Source organism: Haemaphysalis longicornis, unplaced genomic scaffold, assembly GCF_048455015.1.
Source record: "Haemaphysalis longicornis isolate Haplotype H1 unplaced genomic scaffold, Haemaphysalis longicornis Haplotype H1 scaffold_1, whole genome shotgun sequence".
Lineage (NCBI taxonomy): Eukaryota > Metazoa > Arthropoda > Arachnida > Ixodida > Ixodidae > Haemaphysalis > Haemaphysalis longicornis.
The window spans coordinates 234,335,161-234,354,740 of NW_027526203.1; the positions used below are offsets into that span (position 1 = coordinate 234,335,161).

At 45.8% G+C, this 19,580-nt stretch overlaps 1 protein-coding gene across 4 annotated transcripts in view; it reads left to right on the plus strand.

Annotated features, from left to right (window-relative positions):
• Gaba-b-r1 (gamma-aminobutyric acid type B receptor subunit 1) overlaps positions 1-19,277 on the plus strand; it is a 78,005-nt gene extending 58,728 nt beyond the window's left edge. For all 4 annotated transcript variants that reach the window (XM_077674431.1, XM_077674450.1, XM_077674423.1 and 1 more), the window contains exon 17: positions 9,705-19,277. In XM_077674431.1, coding sequence (XP_077530557.1) covers positions 9,705-9,962 — 258 coding nt within the window. In that variant the 3' untranslated portion in view covers positions 9,963-19,277. The remainder of the gene's footprint in view (positions 1-9,704) is intronic.
• Positions 19,278-19,580: the final 303 nt, after the last annotated feature.

Genomic DNA, 19,580 nt, shown 5'->3' on the forward strand with positions numbered 1-19,580 from the left:
ACACGCATGTGCAGCTTAGCTCCATGATATCCCAGCTGAACGAAGTCGCCGATGCATCCTTAGCCAAAATACAGATCACACATGTGCCAACGTGGAATTACTTTCACTTCATGGGCATTACCAGCTGAACACACTTACCGTAATGAGCTAACAAAATAGAGGCAGATTTATCGCAGCACGAATCACGTCGGGGCACAGTTTTTTTGTCCAAGATCGATTTCTGGCGATTCGTCTGTAGACCAGTTGGCCGACTGGTTTTGTTGGTGGCTTCGATCAGTGGGTGTGTCACACTTTCGATCGGCCGGTGTCTTTGTTTCATCCGGAGTGTAGTAGTATGTCACACTAGTCTGTTTAGTGTGACAGCCCCTTTAGGGGCGTCACCTCCAACCTGAGAGGTTTTTCCAGTGTGTTATCAGTACATGATGCGTGCCCAGCTACAGGCAAAAATTTGTACGTTTGTACATCCCGATGCATTGTGGTCTTCCTCACGCCCCGTTCCCCTTGACAGACAGTCGTCGTGTCCCTTACATTGGTGCGGAATGGAACTAGGAGGAGAATGGCGGCCCTGCTCGCGTGGTCGGCGTCTCGCCCATCACCATGTGCATGTTTGCCATTCTCACTGACTCCTTTGGAAACAGGATTAATCACAGCTCTTCCATTTTTCTGAGAGGGCAGGTGGATCTCCAAGGTTCTTTGTATGTGTGTTTTTGCCTATTCTGTTTAGTTGAAACTATACAGCCTTCTGACGTTTTTTGTGCCGATTCCAAATATGCAATAACTTTTTGAAAAGTCACTTATCGCAGAGATAATTAGCGTTCAGCGTCAATTTTTAAGCCCTATATTTTAGGAACCTGTCAAGTGACACAACATTTATTCACATATGAATACCGTATTTACTCACATAATCCTCGCACTTTTTTTTCGGAAAAGTCAATGCAAAGTTAGGGGTGCGAGAATTATGCGGGGAAAAAAATCCGGTGCACAGTGTTGCCAATTTGCCTTATACCAATCCCGCTAGATGTAGCGGTCGTTTTTTGTATATGAAGCTCAGTGTTGCCAACAGCAGCTATTTCTTTTTATTTTATTATTTACAACGTAAACAGTCTCTTATCGATCAGCGATCATGAAATTGCCGCCTTTGCTTTCTGGTGCGCGCCCTATCTCGTCCAACGTTTATAGATACTTTTTCAGTTTCGGAACTGCGCCTTCCAAAGCGGGCGCGAGTTTACCCTAGGCGCTGAGAGGGCGCTCCGGTCGTGAGTTGCGCTGTGTCGGCGGCTCCGGCGGCAGCGTTGACGGCGTGCGCGGCCGGTCCGCTGGGCTCAAAGTTGCGGTCGCGGTGTAGCTGCGTGTCTGCTCTACGAGTTTCTTCTTTTCGCTTGCGTTTGTCTTCGCCCTTGCGGGTGAAGACATGTGCTGGGATTGGCTTTGGCCTTGACATGTGCTGGCCTTTCATGTGCTGGGCTTGGTGCAATGCCAACTTGCTTAATTCGCAGTCGGCTGTACGAGATTTTACAGCCCACTTTAGCAGTGATGCTTGTGAGGAGGCTGGGCACATGCCTCGTGCATGGGGCACGTGCCATTTACAAAATGTACAACTGTGAGGAGGAGGACGGAATGTATATAGATCCTCATGCTAAAGAACTATTATTAAAACAAACCAGATTAGTGAACACAAACAAATATTCTTAATGCTAACAATATAACCGGAAAACATGCAATTCAAATATCAATACAAAACTTCCTAATTTATCCAGGATTTTGGGTTAGCTTTAACCGGCGAAACAATTTGATTTCTTCGGAACAACAAAGGATACACGGATGTCTTTCATAAAGAAAGCGTGCAGTTGCTGCGCATGGCTATCAGGAAATATATATCATTCGTGCTGCAACGAATTTGCGTGATTAGCATGGCAAGCGAAATCGTGTGCCCGCTTGACATCTGTATACTGCTACGTGAAAATTCATTTAAAATGCTGTCGTTCTTATTGGTATTTTATCCCCCTCTAAAAATCACTGGGCGTACGTACACCTTCTTGCATAATAGGCCCGTTTCAAATAAATCACGAACTGGAATAGCGCGGCAACAACGTTGAGCAACTTCCGAGAACAGTTATTTCTTTTCGAGTACCCAGCCAGAGCTAGCTGGTCACAACCCGAGATGCCGGCGCGGGAGGGCCGGGAGGGCCGGGAGGGCCGGTTTTTTCATCAGGGCGAAGGAGTCCAACAGCGAAAAAAATCACCTGACCACTAACCCTACGCAACGTGTGACGCCACGTAGATTTTTTTTTTTTTTTTGCTTTTTTCCTGAGGGTTCTTGTATTTCTCTGCCATTCTTTTCTCTCTCTCGCGCGCGCTGCCTTTGCACAGCGCTCACGCGCGCTCCGGCAAGTCGACGTTCTCATGTGGTGCTGATTATTCTTCTCCGTGCCTGTTCTAGGTTCATGCGCACCGAGCTTTTCTTGCGCGCTGACATCCCGGCGCTCACATGCGGTTTCAGTTATGTTTTCCTTCCGAGCGGAGCAGGACGGCGAAAACCACTTTTCCTAGTTAAGCGCTCCGCATGTTTGCTGTGCGTGCGTGGGTGGGCGCACACATCTGGAAATTGTGTACATTCTTGGAAGCCAACTGCTACAATAAACATCGAGTAAATGGAGCTTTCAATAGCTCCCCGGTACCAGAAGGCAATAATTTTTTTTTTTGCTCCTTGTAGTGGTTCCTTCCGAGTCCACTCCTCCATAAGAGCATGTACGCGTGCTCCAGTCGGCTGACCTCAAAGTTTCGGCGTAGTTGCACGTCTCTACAAGTTTCTTCCTTTCGTTTGCGTTTGTTTTTTACCCCTGTGCGCGAACCTTGCCCTTTCAGTGCGTTCAGTTTGCGACGCTATTGAACAGTGCCGATTTCATCGAGGATTTCGTTGGCTCCGTCAATGCATTGTGTGTTTTTTTATAAGCCTGGCATACCTCAACGCCAACATGCTCCGCACGTGGCTGTACGAGCAGATACAGAAGCAACACTCAGAAGCGTCACTTTTTAGCGCCGCCATCAGATTCATATTTCCCCGCGCGGTCAATGAGTTAAGGAAAACGCGCAAGGCATGTGGGCTTCATTTTCTCGAAAAGGACGTTGCGAAAAAGTATAGGTATCATTAACGTAAAGTCGCCGAGATCGACCGGGCTTACACTGAAGGAAGGTGCAGTCTCCGTTAACTTTCCCAGCAACTTAATTTATTGCGGAAGCAGATTTGGCGGCGATCTCTGAAAAACACAAAGGCAGCGTGTGCGCACAAGCTAGGTGATTACAAAAGGAGAGCACTTGCCCATGGAGCGACAAGAGGAGTTGTCCAACTATGAGGCGCCTGTTCCCCTGCAGTGCACCGATTTCGCTCAGATAGTCGAGAATAGTGCGATAATACGGCTCCCAGCCAACTTTATAACGGCCGCACTCGAAAAAGAGCCGAGCCAGCGTCGGCAAATTGTTTTTTTACGCGGCCGGAATGAAAGCGGGGGCGTTGTTGCATGTGAGGCACGATACCTCCTATGTTGTCCACAAAACGGAAAGCTGTTCCAACAGTCGTGTGAGGAAATATCATTCATGATGCAATAAATTTGCGGAATTGGCATGGCAAGATAATTTGTGTGCACGCTTTACAGCCACTGCTACGCGAACGTTCATTTAAAACACTGTCGTTCTTGATATTTAAGCCACCGCTTCAAACCCCCGGGCGTACGTACACGACTCCTTGCATAATACCACCCATTTCAAATTGATCTTGAACTGCAACGGCCGCAACAAAATGATGACACATCTGCGAACAGTTATTTCTGTTGCAGTACGCAGCCACAAGTGAGGACCGGTGATGCCGAGCGGAACGCTCCCCGCTAGCAGACGACGCTCGCTTTCGTAGCGCCACTCGCAACCGCAGCGCCGCGGTGGCGAGAGTCGCGGCCGGCCGCCTTCTCTCCATGGCCACGGCGGGGAGATACGGAACTGAAAAAGTATCTATGAACGTTGATCTCGTCGTCGTATGTGCGTGCCCTACTCCAGTAACACACGTTGAAGTCGGTGACGCCGAAGTGCCTGCCTGCGGCACGGTTGCCGTGTTCAATCGCGTACTCTTTCGCTTTCAATTTGAAAGCGGCAGTGTAGTTGGCGTTCTTCCCCATGGCGAAGCGGCACCAAGCACAAAACAAAGAGATCAAAAAGTTCTCAAAATGGCAGCGAGCTATCCACCACTGACGCGAGTGACTCACTGACTGCTGCCGCTCAACGACGGGACCACGACGGCGACACGACGACACGACATTAGTGCTCCTGTTAGGGAGTAGCCATGCAGGTTGTTAGGGCGCCTGGATGGCCTTGGATACACAGCGCTCTCCGCCGAACGGAGAGGCGCCGGGGGAGGGCGCGCGTTGGAGAGCACATGCACCATGCGGGTTTCGCGAGCAGGCAACTTTCCCCGCTGCAAAGTTGGGGGTGCGAGGATTATGCGAGGAATCAAAAAATCCCAGTTTTGGTGGCTCACATTAGGGGTGCGAGGATTACGCGAGTGCGAGGATTACGCGAGTAAATACGGTAGTTAGCCAGAAGAATAAGGAATGAAATGATGGGAAAGCTCTTCTAAATTTACTTCTAGTACTGACTTCAAAGGGGGCACACTGGTCTTAAACCAAAAAACTTTAGTTTTACAGTTATCATGATGAAAAGTGGGTAGTTTTTCATTCTGATTGTAGATATGAAATTTGTTTCTGTGTAAAGTGACTACTTTCAAATTTATTTGGATTGGTATGTTACATTTTTTGACAGCCTTTGCAAAAAAAACGCTGCAGGGACGCAGCTGAACAGGGTACCAGTGAAATGTGCATAAACCAAGGAGTGCAATATGACTAACATTATCATTCTATCTGGTCTGTAGCAGAAGTTACAGCTGTTTGAGGCTTGGGCATGAAAGATGGGAACCAGGAAAACCGGTTTTGCCTTCCAGGCCCAAGCCTCAAATGGCTGTAACTTATGCTACATATTAGATAGAATGATAATGTTAGTCATATTGCACTCCTTGGTTTGTGCACATTTCACTGGAACCTTGTTCAGCTGCGTCCCTCCAGCGGTTTTTTTTGCAAAGGCTGTCGAAAAATGTAACATACAAATCTAAATAAATTTGAAAGTAGTGATTTTACACAGAAACAAATTTCATATCTACAATTAAAATGAAAAACTACACATGTCCCCCAATTGTCATCATCATAACTGTAAAAATAAAGTTTTTGATCCAAGTCCCATGTGCCGCCTTAAAGGAGCCATGAAGACAAAATACAAGTTGTGTTTATTAGAAAGACTGCTTAGTCCCGATAACAATGATACCAATATCATCGCAATCTTCGAACAAATAACGGAAATATGAAAGAAAACGTGTAAAGCAGTCGCGACCCCCTAGCCAATTTCCCGCAACTTTTCTATGACGTCACGGAACCTTGTTTGTGCGCTTGGCGGCCGCCTAACTGACCTGTCGCGACGACACATGACTGGACGTCTGTAATGGGGCCTCTAGTTCCATTTGACCGCATCACTTGAATGCTAACGTGCAGTTAACGCGCGGAAAATTGTTTTATTGTTGGCCCATATGACGTCATTCTTGCTCATAACACGTCACTGTGGCGCAAAATTTGAATGTTTTTAAATACTTCTTGCTTTTTTTTCGTTAAAAAAACATCTTTTGGAGCTGTAATGGAGCTGAGTGAGATACGGAATCCTAGTTCTTTCAAATTAAACGAAGTTGTATTTTCTCTTCATGGCTCCTTTAAAGGTTGAATGATCAAGTCTTCAAATTGTGGCCCCTGAGTGGTGGCAGATTTTCAGCAAAATAAGCAACTTTCGAAGTGCAAGACAATTGGTTCTGAACATGCCAAAATCTGCACCCTTAGGCCGACCTCCATGCAGCGAAGTTTCTCGGTGAACTTGGCGTGGCGGACGCCGCGGTTTGACGCGCCGCTCAGTTTTCGTCCACCCCAACCTCCATGCAACGTGATGCCAGGTGATGCGGCGAACGCCGCCGATGGAAGACAGGACAGGAAGTACAAGGAAGTACAAGGCTGTGATTGGCTGCGGCCTCAAAATGCAGTTTGCCGCTTCCGGTCGCGTTCGCCGCCGCGCGTTCTCGCGTAGATCGCCGCCGGGCGACGTTCGCCGCCTTTTCGCCTACATTTCGCTGCATGGAGGTCGGCCTTTACTTTTCTGTTACAACAAGAATTATAGCCGCACCTGCCACAGAAGCCAAGACACTTAGGTCGCTAGACGGAATGGAGTTCGAAATTTGTGTTTTCAAAAACAACGAAAAGTAATCAAAATCCAGGTTAATTGTGAACAGTAAATGCATGCCTATATATACGAGGCACTGTGAGATTTCGCCTGGGAATATATTCAAACACATGATGGGCAGCTAAATAATTCTGGTGCATGCTAAACACAGGGGTGAGACAGCTGCGCATATTGCGCAGATTTGATACAAATTTGATTTCCTGCGCCAGGCTGCTCCAAAAGCTTGAAAATTGCAAAAATTGCGCCAAACTGCTACAAAACAGTCTGAGAGCCAAGAAATATAATGCTCCCGTCAGTTTCAGTGGGGAAAAATGCTTACTGACAGCATAATTTTCCAACACCGCCAAGGTGATGCTCTGTGTAAAGGTTTAATTGATTGATCATTCCATTAAAAACCCGCGTAAAATTGTCCCCGAGATAGTTTTTTCGAAAGTCACAATGTCGGGTTCCACACGTTATATTCCGTGCGTTTTTAAAATTTTCCCATCGAAAGCCACTGCAAAGTTCTGTAGAAAAAATACTTTTGTGTACTGAGGCGTCAAACCGCTTGTGCAAGTTGATGAAAAAAACAGGAATTTTTGGAGCGCCGTATCTCCGGAACGACATCACTGGGCGCCGCCATCTTGGTGTGAAGATGTGAAAACATGGCCGCCGGGCGAAGCAGTTCCTTGTGGTTCAGGCAGAGCGCCCTTCGTTGATTTCTACCTTGGTTTTAGTTATGGGGGCGGCTGGGTTTACATTTAGTCGTTTGAGTGGTTGCGGGAAGTTGCGCGGCTCAAAAGACGGGAGTTAATCGAAAACAACATGGCGCCCGCCAATTCGCCGGGTTTCGGCCTTGAGTGTGAGGCCAGTGCGTGCTTGAAGTGAAATTTCGGACACATTGCGGTGTTAAAAACGCTGAGTTATTGCTGCATTTCACAGCGAGCTTGCGAGCGACGGGAATGGGACGATCGACGCTGCAGAAGGGGCGGCCCGATAGAGGGACGGGCTATTATTATTGCACGCGAGTAATAATGGTTCATGTATCTGAAGTGAAATTTAATGCCAAAACGGAGGTGGCTAAACATACCAACGTTACTCAGATTATGATCGTAGTTAACGTGCACCTTGGGGATTAAAATGGGAGGGCTGGTGGGGTGCGACGACTGTGACCTCGCTTTGCGCAACTTTTGCCGTGGCTCTACAGTTGTGCGTAAAGACGAGTCTGGCATTACAAAAATAACAATTTCGGCATTCACACGATAATAAAAATGCCTTACGATTGCTTAGTTTTTCAATTCGATATTTTCAATGGAACTCCACGCTATCTACGCATAGAGCCTAATAATTTAAAAAATGGATATAATAGTATAGTAAACCGGTAGTGCAGTTTATAGTGAAAAGGTAGTGCAGTTCGCACCTTGCGATACTCTGTTAGAAAAAAACTTTATTGAAAGGCTGTTTCACTGTTATGTAAATTCAAAACCGACTAAAAAGTGCACTTTTCGCCCGTGAGTTGCCAAAAATTTGATTTTTTAGGCTCCTAAGGGGACACAATAAATGTCGTTTTTCTGCTCCAAATCAAGGTTTTTCTGCTCCAAAATCGAGGTTTCGCTGCTCCAAAAACTGCTCCCAAATAAGATTAAGCTGTCTCACCCCTGTAAACACTTTATGGGGCATGCATTTTCCAACTCAGCATGAGCTGTCCAACTTCGGTGTTGACAGTTGAGGCAGTGATTGCACTCCGCATCCTTACATTCCTCTGTCATATGTTCCTGCTTTGTTCTTGCATGAAGATTTCACTACAGTACAGTCTAGTCCCCTTACAACAGTATCCAAGAGCCAGGGAAATCCCATCGTTATAACTGATAATTGTTGATAAGCGGGCTGGGCCTCCTGCGAAGACACTACCTGAGTAGGCTGCACAACCGCATCGTCAGAGTCGTCACTGTCACTGCTGTCCGCAGCACGTATCCACGCAACGATTGCCTCTTCAGTCAGGCACTCGGATGTTTCCAAAACATCGGCCCTGACGTCCCATCCGCAGAAAGACAGAGGCAGTTGAAGAGGCACCCAGTCAAATTCTTAGCGGCGCACACATGAAACAACAATCAAACGTGCCAGCGAGTGGTGCTAGCTCGGAGCGGCCGCGGGGACGAAGCCAAAGCAGTGGCGCCGAGATGTGGTTTGGAAGGAAAACTGCTCTCCTTCTCTCTCGCTCCCTCATAAGCGGCGCAGTCAACTCGTTTTTTGAGGGGTGAAAGGGATGAGGCGCGTTACAGCTTGCGGCGCATGCCGGCGGCAGCTCACATTGTCGGTGCACGCTGTGGCCGGATTCAATCGTTATATCCAATATCGCGGCACTGGAGCATTGTAATAAGGGGTTTATTTTACCATAGAAAGCATACAAAAGTGGATGGTGCCAGTTGTTCATCGTTATATCCGATATATTGTCATAAACAGTATCATTATAAATGGGCTCGACTGTATATACCTTACAGGAAAATTTGATATGTTCCCTTCAATTTGCATTGCATGTAGATTAACACAATGCATCACCAGCTCAGTAACTTGACAGTGTAACCACATTTTCACCCACCTGCAGTCGTGCCACTGCCACAAATTATGAAATTTGCGGACATGTTGTCATGAAGCCAAACAGCTTGTTTGAAATCATCAGCACCAGCGGATTACAATCCTTGTAAGGTGGGTCGATCCACACAGGACCTGCCATGGTATCCTTGTTGGTGGAATGACCGCACATTTTTCATTTCACTGCTCCTTATTTCAAAAAGAAAGCCACAGCACTGTGTCATTATAGTAGTATGCACTGGATGCTCGAGGCTGCTGTTTATCACTGAGGTTTAAATGAACAGCATTGCTTCAGTGATATAAAACCTTCCAATAATAAAAAATAGGTGAAAAATTGTGATGTGGAGGCTTCGTCCTATCTGGATAGAGTTGGTCTTTCCTGCGGGTCGTCCTGAGCGAGTGGCGTGTGCCCTGTTCAGTCAGTGTGTTATGACGATTTTTCGGTGGCACTTTGGCACTTGAGTATTGTTATAAGCAGGTTATACTTGATTGTCAGTGTACAGGCCGCGCACTAGTGCTCCCAAACAAAGGTTGGCAAACTCACCCGTGGGTCCACTCATTTGGTCTCCGCCATTGTTTACAAGCAGAGTTTGGCTGATTTGTGTTGTGCTGATAGACCTTGCCCCCTTCCCGAGTTTTGAAAAGCTCTAAAGAAAAGAGCCACACTTGAGGATGCCGTGTGGTAAGTTTGTAGCCTGCTGCCTAGGTAGATCTTTCTTTGTTGAGGGCTTGAATAAAGTGGAACCCCTTGCCGCCCCTCCTCCTCCCCGCCCCTCCTCCTCCCCCCCCCCCCCACCCCCCCCTATGGTCGCTGGCAGAAAGAGGAGCAGATCCAGGTGCTGAACCAGAAGCTGCAGGAGCGGCAGCGGCTGGCCCACCAGACGGCGCTGCCCGCGAGCGGGGAGCGGGTGCGCATTGCGCTGCCGCCCACTTACGCCGACGGCCTGCTAGCCCCCAAGGAGCCCGTTGCCATTGACCCCGTCTCGGATTCGGGATTCGTTACGGGAACCTCCCTGGTTGGCCGGGGCTCCCGCCTCTCCCGCTCAGACTTCGAGTTCTCCGAGTCCTACCTCTAGTCGCCCGCACCGCAGGTCTCTCGCGGGGCCCCAGAAAGTGGCGAGGAGGAAGAGGGGGAGGGGGAGGAGGCGCTCGTCCCTCGGGCCTAGCAATCCCGGCGTCGCTCGGTGGCTGCTCCTCCAGCAAGCGAGGACACGGACTGCCCTCTCGCGGCTCCCACAATCTTGCGTCCCTTCTCAAGGGTTCCTTCTTTCTTTCTTTCCTTTTTTAGTGCATTCACATTTGTATCTATTTTCGTGGGAAGCGTGTGTACGTTTGCGGCGGCGTGTTAGTGACCTTGCGAAGTGTGGGGGGGGAGGGCCGTCGTTTTCCTTCCCCCTCTGCACTAGCTGTTTCATTATGTTGGCAAAGGGAAGGCATCATGCCTTGGCTGGTAGTACTTGTGGCATCATGCCTTGGCTGGCCTAGTTGTAGAGGTGTTGACTAATGTTCATTGCCTGAGGCCGAAACAAAACAAATGCTCATAAGCAAGTATCATATTTTCTTGATTCTAAGACCCCCCCCCCTTTTTTTTTTTCCTTTCAAACCGGTGATGATTGCAGTGTCCTAATTGTAGACATGAAATGCGCATCTATTTATGCGAGACACTGTAAGATGCCTCAGTAGATTCGGTGCTGTAGTGCTTTGAATCAAGCACTCCTAATGGAGTGCTTAGATACAAAACACATTCACATTTAAATTGAGTGGTGCGTGAATATTATATTTGGGACTGCAAATTGAATACGATTGTGAAAAATCTGACTGAATTGAATAGAATATTTTCAAAAGCAAATATAAAGCAAAGATAACTCTGGCAGTTAGGACTTAGCATGTCTGAGCGTTTACGTACTAGTGCTTCATAAAAAAAAAGGGTACAAAAAATTACAAGCATAGACTAAATGGTGAAACAGTGGGACAAAAATTTGGCATACGTTGCTATTAAGAAATGTGGGTTCCTGAACAGGCTGTGAAGGCAAAGTATATTTGACTGGGTGCAGTCTCTTTAGTCATTAGTTGCTAGGCATGCTACTGGCTGGTGCGACCACTACCTTACTGCAAGCATTGCCACCAAGTGACAACTCTTGATTCCTCACTCATGCCACTATATTGACAGGAAACTTCTTTTCAGTTAATAAATTTTACACAAGTGGTGTTCCACTTCAGCTAACGTACACCAGAGTTAGTGTTCACTTGCTTCACTCAAGGCTTACATGTGTTAGGCTTTGTTAAACTGCTTCAGCGTCGTGCAAAAAAGCCATGCGGTGAAGCTTGAAAGCTTGCATGTCATGCGGCAGAGTTAGTAACTATTATTCGTAAATTTTGATATTTCAAAACTTCAGATACTTTAAATTATAAAACTGCTGCGATTAAAATCAGTTAGCAAACACTATTTGCAAAGTATTCAAAGTTCCAAATATTCGCACTCCGCTATTTAAAATGTTTTTGCTGATAATCACAGGGTGCCTACAATTCATAAAATACAATACGCGCAATGTCGAGGTTCAAGACTTCCAGTGTCTGCAGGTCATTTTGTCTTAGTAGCTGAAACATAAGAATAAGATTGGTTTGAGAAGCATCGCAGCATGGAGTGTTTGTCAGTCTGAATGAAACACTTTATTTTTCTTTAGGATGCTACTCTGGGGACTTAGCATAAGTAACAGAACATTCAGAGATGAAGGGATATGTAAAATCTGCAACACTGGACTTTGTTTAGGAAGCAGTCTTTGGCTGTTACGTGTTGCACGTATTGTAAATTGGTGCAAAAACAGAATGCACAGAAAATGGAGAATATGCCCTCGAGCCATGAACAGAACAAGAAACAGACACAAAAGCCACAAATGCTTTCCAGAGCTGGCCGAAAGCCCTTGCCAAAAAGGTTGGGTTTGTTTTGTTTTGTTTTTTGTTTGTTTGTTTGTTTGTTGTTCTTGTTGTTGTTGTCTTATATATCGTGTGAGACTGCACTGTGGTCAGTAAAAGTTTGCTCGTGGGTGTGCACTGCTTTCAAGGGGCCATGAGGACAAAATACCAGTTTGTTTTATTCAAAAGATTTCGTGTTTTATAGAGCTCCTAGCATTTGTCCGGCAGCAAATGATGCCATATTCACTGGGAAATTAATCAATTTAGGTTAAAATGTTGATTCTCCCACCAAATCGTGCATATTCGGGACATCAGCAATGAAGTCATAAGCGCGCGTATACAAACGAACTTGCACTGCGTGATTCGGCTGCAGTGCTGCTTGCCGTCAGTCTTCCCAGATGGCGCTACCATACTCGTGCACAGACCGTTGTCTGCCGTTTCTTTGTTTTTTGACTGTATTTGCCCCTGGCTTGTTTTTGTTGACAGAGAAAGTAATTGTTTCGTGAAATATGGAATATCCTCAACAAACAGGGTCTCGTATGTCGCTTAAGCCAATTGGCCAGTGCATGCAAGGCAACTCAAAAGCGGCGGACTGCTGTGCAGCTAAAACAAGCATAGTGCACGCAGTACCAAGAACAGTACGCATCGGTCTATGTTTACGTGTGCTTTTGTAACTTCCACTGTTTATCTCCCCATTCTGACTGCTATAAAGAAAACGTGCCCTAAATGTAAGCGCAAATAGCTCGTTTGGCAAGCTTATAAGCTCTGCCTAATTTGCATTTGCTTTCGCCGGCCTTCACCAATCGCAGAGCTGGCTGGTATGACATCATAGGTTCTGTTGCGGGAAATGAGCTAGTGGGTCGCATGGCCATTCCCTTTTTTCCTAATTATACAGCTTATTTGAGCAGAGTGTGTGTTAAAAGTGGTGTCAGTATGATTCTAACGAGGCAATCTTTCAAATGAACGAAACTTGTGTTTGTTCTTCATGGCCCCCTTAAGGGAGGGATCCTTACTGACGTGCTTGCCAGACACGGTGGCATAGTATTACTAGCCAGTTCCAAACCCACACGAACGGCAGCCTTTGCTGATCCCAGCACCTCCTCCTTCCTTCAGAGTCCTTGTCACTTTTCTGGGGGTTCGAGCATGCGCGGGGCTGAGCCTCCCTCTGCACGTTCCGTGCTCTGGTTTGTGCGGGCATGGATAGAAGCAGGAGGACACCGGATTACTGGCTGCCAAGTGGACCCACTCTAAGACGAGAACCGCACATTCTTCCTGCTTTGCCAACTATAGCGTCCCTGATTTCTGTGCAGTGGCACTCGTACGCAATTGACTGACATTAAATGGGTCGTGGAGGGGATATAGATCTGTACCCAGTGATTGCTAGTCAACGTGTGGGGGAGTCAACTTCAGCTGTGATTTTTTTTTCCCCTGTCAAAATGTGCATATCTGCCTGCTGCGTGAGATGCGGGCAAAATAAGTTGTCACAGAGCCAATCAAATCTCTCGATGGGCAGCATTTGTCCTGGTATCTTCACTATGGGTGTTGTGCGCACGAGCCTGAGCTTTTAGTTTCCCTCTTCTGAGCGTGCAGATGGGTTTTGCAGCAGTAGAGGGTGCTTATAGAAGAAGAATTTACATCTGCCTGAAACGCACTGAACTCAGTAGCTCACAAAAATGAGCAACAGATCATAAGGGTTGGGGTATACTGCAGGAAATCTTCTGGTGAAATTGGTGCATTTTGTGTGCTGTGCATGCATATATCTACATGCTATTTTTTTCTTGCCTTCTTTTCCTTTTTTCCTCCAAATAACTGTGTATCTCTTTTTTCTAAACTTGCTAGTTTGATAAATAACTGAGGAAAATAAGTGGCACCTGCTGGCATGTGAAGAAATTACATTGGCAGCGTGTCTCATCATCAAGAGACAGGAAGGGACTTTTTCCTCTGATACGCTGTTGAGAGAACTGCATAAATTTTTAACTGTATGTAACTTTGTTGCCACATGCTGCAAAATGTCCCATGGTTGTCAAACTGGCTTCTTTTTAGCACATGGAAAGTAAAAGTGTCAATCATGGCAGTGCTAAGGCCATGTGTTCTGGCCTGTGGCTTTTCTGCAGGAACCCAGCAAAATTTGCTTCATTGAACGTAGGGTTCAAAGGTGTTTTCTGCTGCTTTGCTCGGGCTCGTGTGCACAGCAGAAACGACTGGGCAGGCAAGAGGTACCGAACCAGTGTGGGACGTTGCTCATCACGCTTCGGCAATGGAATGCGTGTCTTACTCTGACCACTCTGCCTTGTACGCACGTGGACGGTTTTTGTTTCGGTTAATTTATTTCGGCATTGTATTTTGTTGCATTCCATATGTTGCGTAGCATTTCAGAATACTTTGTGATAACAGTGCATGCCGTTGCATGGGCGTTGTGTGCAAGGTGTCGCCACAGCGCCGTTGTTATTTGTTGTCTATGCGAATTTTATCTGTTGAAAGTTATTCCATTTACTGCCGACCCAGGCCATGATCTAACTGCTTGCGTTGCATTTATGTTCAAATTTATGCACCCGTTGAGGATGCCTGCTGACAGTACTTTTGGTGTCTGTCGCGTGCAGTATTATCCGCTAAAGAGTTCAAGGTCACAGGTTTCTCCTTTTTATAGAGCACTGAAGTGGTGTTTGCTGCATGCACGCACGCAAAGAGCGTATGTGCATGCTGTTCCGCGTCACTAGTGCTGCTGTTCACGCCACGCAAAGCGAGCACACGGTGGGAGAAAAGAGAAGAGTACAAAAGTTCGTATGCATTCTTGAAAGTTACCCTCAGAGTACACATCTACTAAGGAGGAGTTGTGTCATTTAAAGATGGGGAGAGCCAGTGTTTTTACATGCCGGGGAATCGGCATGTTTATTTGATACTCATGTTTTATTCAGTTTACGAGTGCATTACTTCGATCAGTTTCGTCTTTGTGAGCCCAGGTTGGCTCTGTCCTTGAAAACTTTTTTGCTGCATACTCGTTACTGCATTAAGTGCACTTTTAGAAGTGATTTTGTTTTGTTTGCAGCCTTGTTTTCATTTCCCGTGTTGTTGGTGATCTTCGTGGGTTTTATTTTTAGGCCTGCTTAGGCACTGTGTGCACTGCATGCGGTTCTGCAGGCTCGTAGCAGTTTTGTAGCTTTGCTGATTTGCCTTAAAGAAATGGCGGGACAATCTGTGCAAATTGGTTGACCTCTGCTGTCTTTCATCTGGTCTCCCTCCCTCTTTCTCACCCCGGCTACATAGCTGCTGGGCGATTTTGGAGACGCCATCGCTCCTTTATTAGTGCCCCAATTTCCATGCAGTTTCCTGTGTGAATTCAATGTAAGGAGGAGAAAATCTTGCACATACATTTTTTTTTTTTTTAGTTTCGCCTTTATTTTCTTACAGACTAGTCCCAAATTGCATGAAAACAAAGGGAGCATTTGTCCTGCTCACCTGTAAAACCCCAGATAGTTTGTCTGTAAAATAAAAGAAAAAAAAAAGGAGAGACTTCGAGCTAAAATCTGTCCATAACGATACCCCCTTTTGCCAGACAGACAAGCTTACTGCAAGCAGGCAAAAATGTAGAAATATTATGCAAGCGAGGTATTAGCATTTAAAATGGAATGGTGGAGCTTCTTTCTAATATAAAACAGTTCGGCTCAGCTTCAAAAAGTGTACAGCTATTAGTTGTGACAGCCTCATGTCCTCAGTATTGGTAGAGGTAAGCACAGAGGAAGAGGTGTGGATGCTTGCTACTGTTTTTCATGCAGAGATTAATTCTGCTACTTCGCAGATCCCGTGTTTTCATACAGAAGATACAGAGGTGTTGTCCAACATGTGTGAACGTCTTACCAACCAAATGATATGTATATGACAACAACATGCTTTACGTTGACACGCACAAAAAAAGAAAATACGACCTGTTTTAGACTTATTGCTGTATGCAGCTGTTATGTAGTGCCGACCATAGTTATGATAACTTTGTTCTTGAAGACTGGTACATTGAAATGTTGAAATGTGAACTGTATAGTACCACTGCTGGTGCGCGACAAGTTCTGCAAAAATGGCTTTTATTTGGCCTCAGAAGTAGTTTTAACTGTTTGTTCTATTGCGACACCTCAAACACAAGGTGTAAATGAATGCCACCTTTACGGAGTCGCAGGAGAACATTGTCGTACACCTGTGTGACAACGAGAGGGAGTTGGAAAGCAAGTATCACGTACTTTGTGTAATCCAAGATTGAAATGTTCGCAAGCTCATTTTTGTTCATAAAAGTGTCAAGAAACTGTAGACAGCATAAAAAAGATGCCACAACTTCATATTGTCAGCAGTTATGTATGTACGTGGATGTAATACTTCAGACAGGACACTGCAACTTGCCGGTATGAACACACGCAAACATTTAGCACCTCTCAATGCCATTTAAGTTGTCATTGTGTAGGCTGCAAGTATTCTACAACCATGATTCCGAACAAAATATAATTTACAAGTGTTGTCACAAATATAAAGTTCGTCATGGCTAATGTTGTTGAAGAATAGAGCAGTCAAAGAAACATTTCCCCTCTGAAGTGCTATGTTTGTGACTGAGCTGTGGCATGCACTGTGAATCTTTGTGCAGGGTGTTCTGTAAAAGGAGATTTTGTTGCAAAGTGTGCGAGAGAGTGGAGCCATGACAGGATTGCAATTTTAAGCACAGTTCCCCATTCAAGAAGCTTCTTGGCACTTGTAAATAGCTGACAAGTTTGGGCTATGAAACTAGTGTGGAGTCATCCAAGTGGCATTCTCTACGAACTGCTTGTAAGAGCGTGTCATTAGTGCCGGCACAAAAGATTGTGGTGGAAGCAAGGGCACCTCTTGCTTCCCCATTTTGACAAGTCAGTCGTGTGGCACTAATTATTTTCATAGAAGTTTTCTCGTTTTTGTTGCCTTGGTAACCGTGCAATAAGAGTTTGGGTCTACCTGAAAAGGCGTGCTCAGCAAATAAGGCAGGGGCTCAACTTTTTTTTTTTTTTGAAGGTTTACGACTGCATCCGGAATTTTATCTTTGTGCAGTTGCTAGATGAAACACTAGGTCCACCTTTTCTGTTTTTGTGTGTGTGCATGCTTGTGTGCGAAATAGTGTTTGTTGCATGAATTTCAGAGCACAAATGTTTTAGAGTTTCGTTCACCACGTTCTTGCTTACAGATTTTTAAAAGTGTAGTTATATTGAGTTATTATAAGTGTTGACTTTTTTGTTATTTTGACATCTTCTCACTGAGATGCGAGAAACTGACAAAAATATAAACTCATAGTACCCGGTAAAAATACGGCCTCCTTTTTTCGTTGGACTATAGTAGGCCTATTCATTCGTATTGTCCCGCCATGGGTTATATTTGGTTACGTAGAACTTAAGTGTCATGTCATCTGTTTGGACTGTTGCATTTTGTCCTCTTGTACACTGTCGCCTCTTATAATCGCTCAGAAGACTCCAGCCTGTATGTAATGCTGTTATAGCTTGTGATAACAATTTTTACGCCACAGAATCCTAGTGACAGCTTTTAAGCAGGCGACCTTGTTGGCTCTCGTTTAGGGAGCCGTCATCGCGCAATTTGTACAAGCAAATGCGCGAGGGTGGCATTATTCCAACCGCAACTCTGCAGCAAAAGGCCACCTTGGCGAGAGGACACAACTGATGAATCCTCGAGGCGTTCTCTAGCCACAGCAAATTTATGGTACAAGATATTTGGTCGCTATACCAATCGCTTTCACTGAGCATAGCAGTGCTGCTAAATTTCAGCTGCACATTGAATGCGGTGCCTGAAAGACCTGCATTCTTGCTCCAACTGCACACATGCCGCTGACGTTTGGGAAAGGAGAGGGCGCCGTTTTGTACTTGTTAAGCACACAACCCCTACTGTGATGAAAAATATACTCTTATTGAAGCACCCCTGCGCAATATGAACCCCTATGCCATGCTGCGAAGGAGCCCCGCAAGGAGCTCTCCGACAACCAAACCTGTGTGAATTATGCTTTTAACCAAGTGCTTGAATACAGGAAAGGGGAGTTTCAAGCACGTCTTTACCCAAGTCACAAGACTCAATGCCGAGGAAGAAAAAAAGTTTGTTATTACCAGTCCATTTGTTGTATGTACGCATAAAAAAAAAAAAAAGGCGTCTCGTGTTGGCAAGTCTAATGGCTTCCTACCTAGCAGCAGTAGTACAGAGGCACTGACATACTCAGCTGGGGACGTTTTTATTATTTACCGTCTTTCGCTCGCGAACGTGTTGCATTAGATCAGGCATGCGCAGACTGGCATGCACCGCCTTAATGTTAGGCGTAGGTTGTGAGGAAGCTTGCGATAGCTCCGTGTTTTACGTTAGCAGCACAGGTCCCTAGCGTGGAGCTTTTCCACTCAAGATGTAGATAACTGTGAATAACAATACGCTGTACAGGTTGTTTACGAGGCTCCTTTTCATGGCCCCTCCCGCCTTGCGCTTGGACCCACGCTTTGGGCATTATGTCCAACCCACTGCTATGGAGAAGGGGGGGGGAGGATAGAGTGAGCAAGGCTTTAGGCAACTCGAGGCATGCTTGTGTTTATCTTAGCTTGGCAGAGATTGCATAATATGGAAGAGGGCTGGCACATTCCGGTTGTGCTGCCGTGGGGCAGTGAACTGCCGCGCAACGGGTGGGGGAGAAAAACAGCATCCTTAAATTTTTGGCAGACACATGGTGGGTAACTGGCAGCAAATATTTCAGCCTAATTGGAACACTACAAGCACCTAAATTATTCAGCTAGTTTGGTCATTTCGGTTGATCTGCCACGCCACATGTTGCATTGGTAAAAGCTTGTCAGTGTGTTCACAACCAAGAAAAGTGCTCTGGTTGAACTTCATTGTTTACTTGCACATCGGAGGGTTTCTTGAAGCTGCTTTTATACGCCTCTGCCGTCGAGATCCAGTATAAGTGGCAATGAGAAACCCTTGCGATGCTGCACTACTGAACTCGAGGGGCTACAGTTGTAGCAGCGAATTGCACTTGTCGTGTTTTGTTTGCATGCGCCTGTTTTTGCTCTGTGCAGCGTGCGTGGTCATACTTATTTACAATGCAAGACATTTCCACCTGTCAGTCATTCAAGCAACCACATTTTGCAAAGAGGCGGCTACTTCCCTTTCAAACAGCAAGACCGTGTAATCACAAAAGCTCGGTGTTCTTTTAAATAAGGTCAGTTGAAGTGTCTCGACTCCTCCCCAACCTTCTTCAGCCAGTTGCGCAGTCACTGTTCTGTGCTTTTTCTTCTTTGCCTCCCACTCTTGCTACGAGCAGCGCTGTTAGGCTAGTTTTTGTCGAGAAACTATTGCATTCCTGTCAAACTTTAAAATGTATGGACGTGCAGTACTTGTGTTTGTCACGAGGCTTCCCCTTCTTGTTGCATAATGTTTTTGTAAGGTTTGTGTACTGCCAAATATTAGCTGCCAATAAATTGCATTACGACAATACGTTTCTTGTGTAAACTGTTATCCTCGGGTGACATCTGCACGCAGCATCCAGACCCAAGGTGCTAAAGCTTGCACCCAAGTTTTGTGAACCCTCCCCTACCAGCATTTAGAGCTCCTGGCTTTGCAGGGATTGGAAGTGCCGGCAGGATATTTCGTACATGCGCCTGCAGCATAAGGTCAGTCGTAACAAGCGCTTGCATAGAGATTTAAAACCAGGCTACTTTGAAATGGTCAAGGCATTATCTTTAATTCTGCTGATTCTTTACACAATTGCAAAGAACACATTCTGTTTACAAACA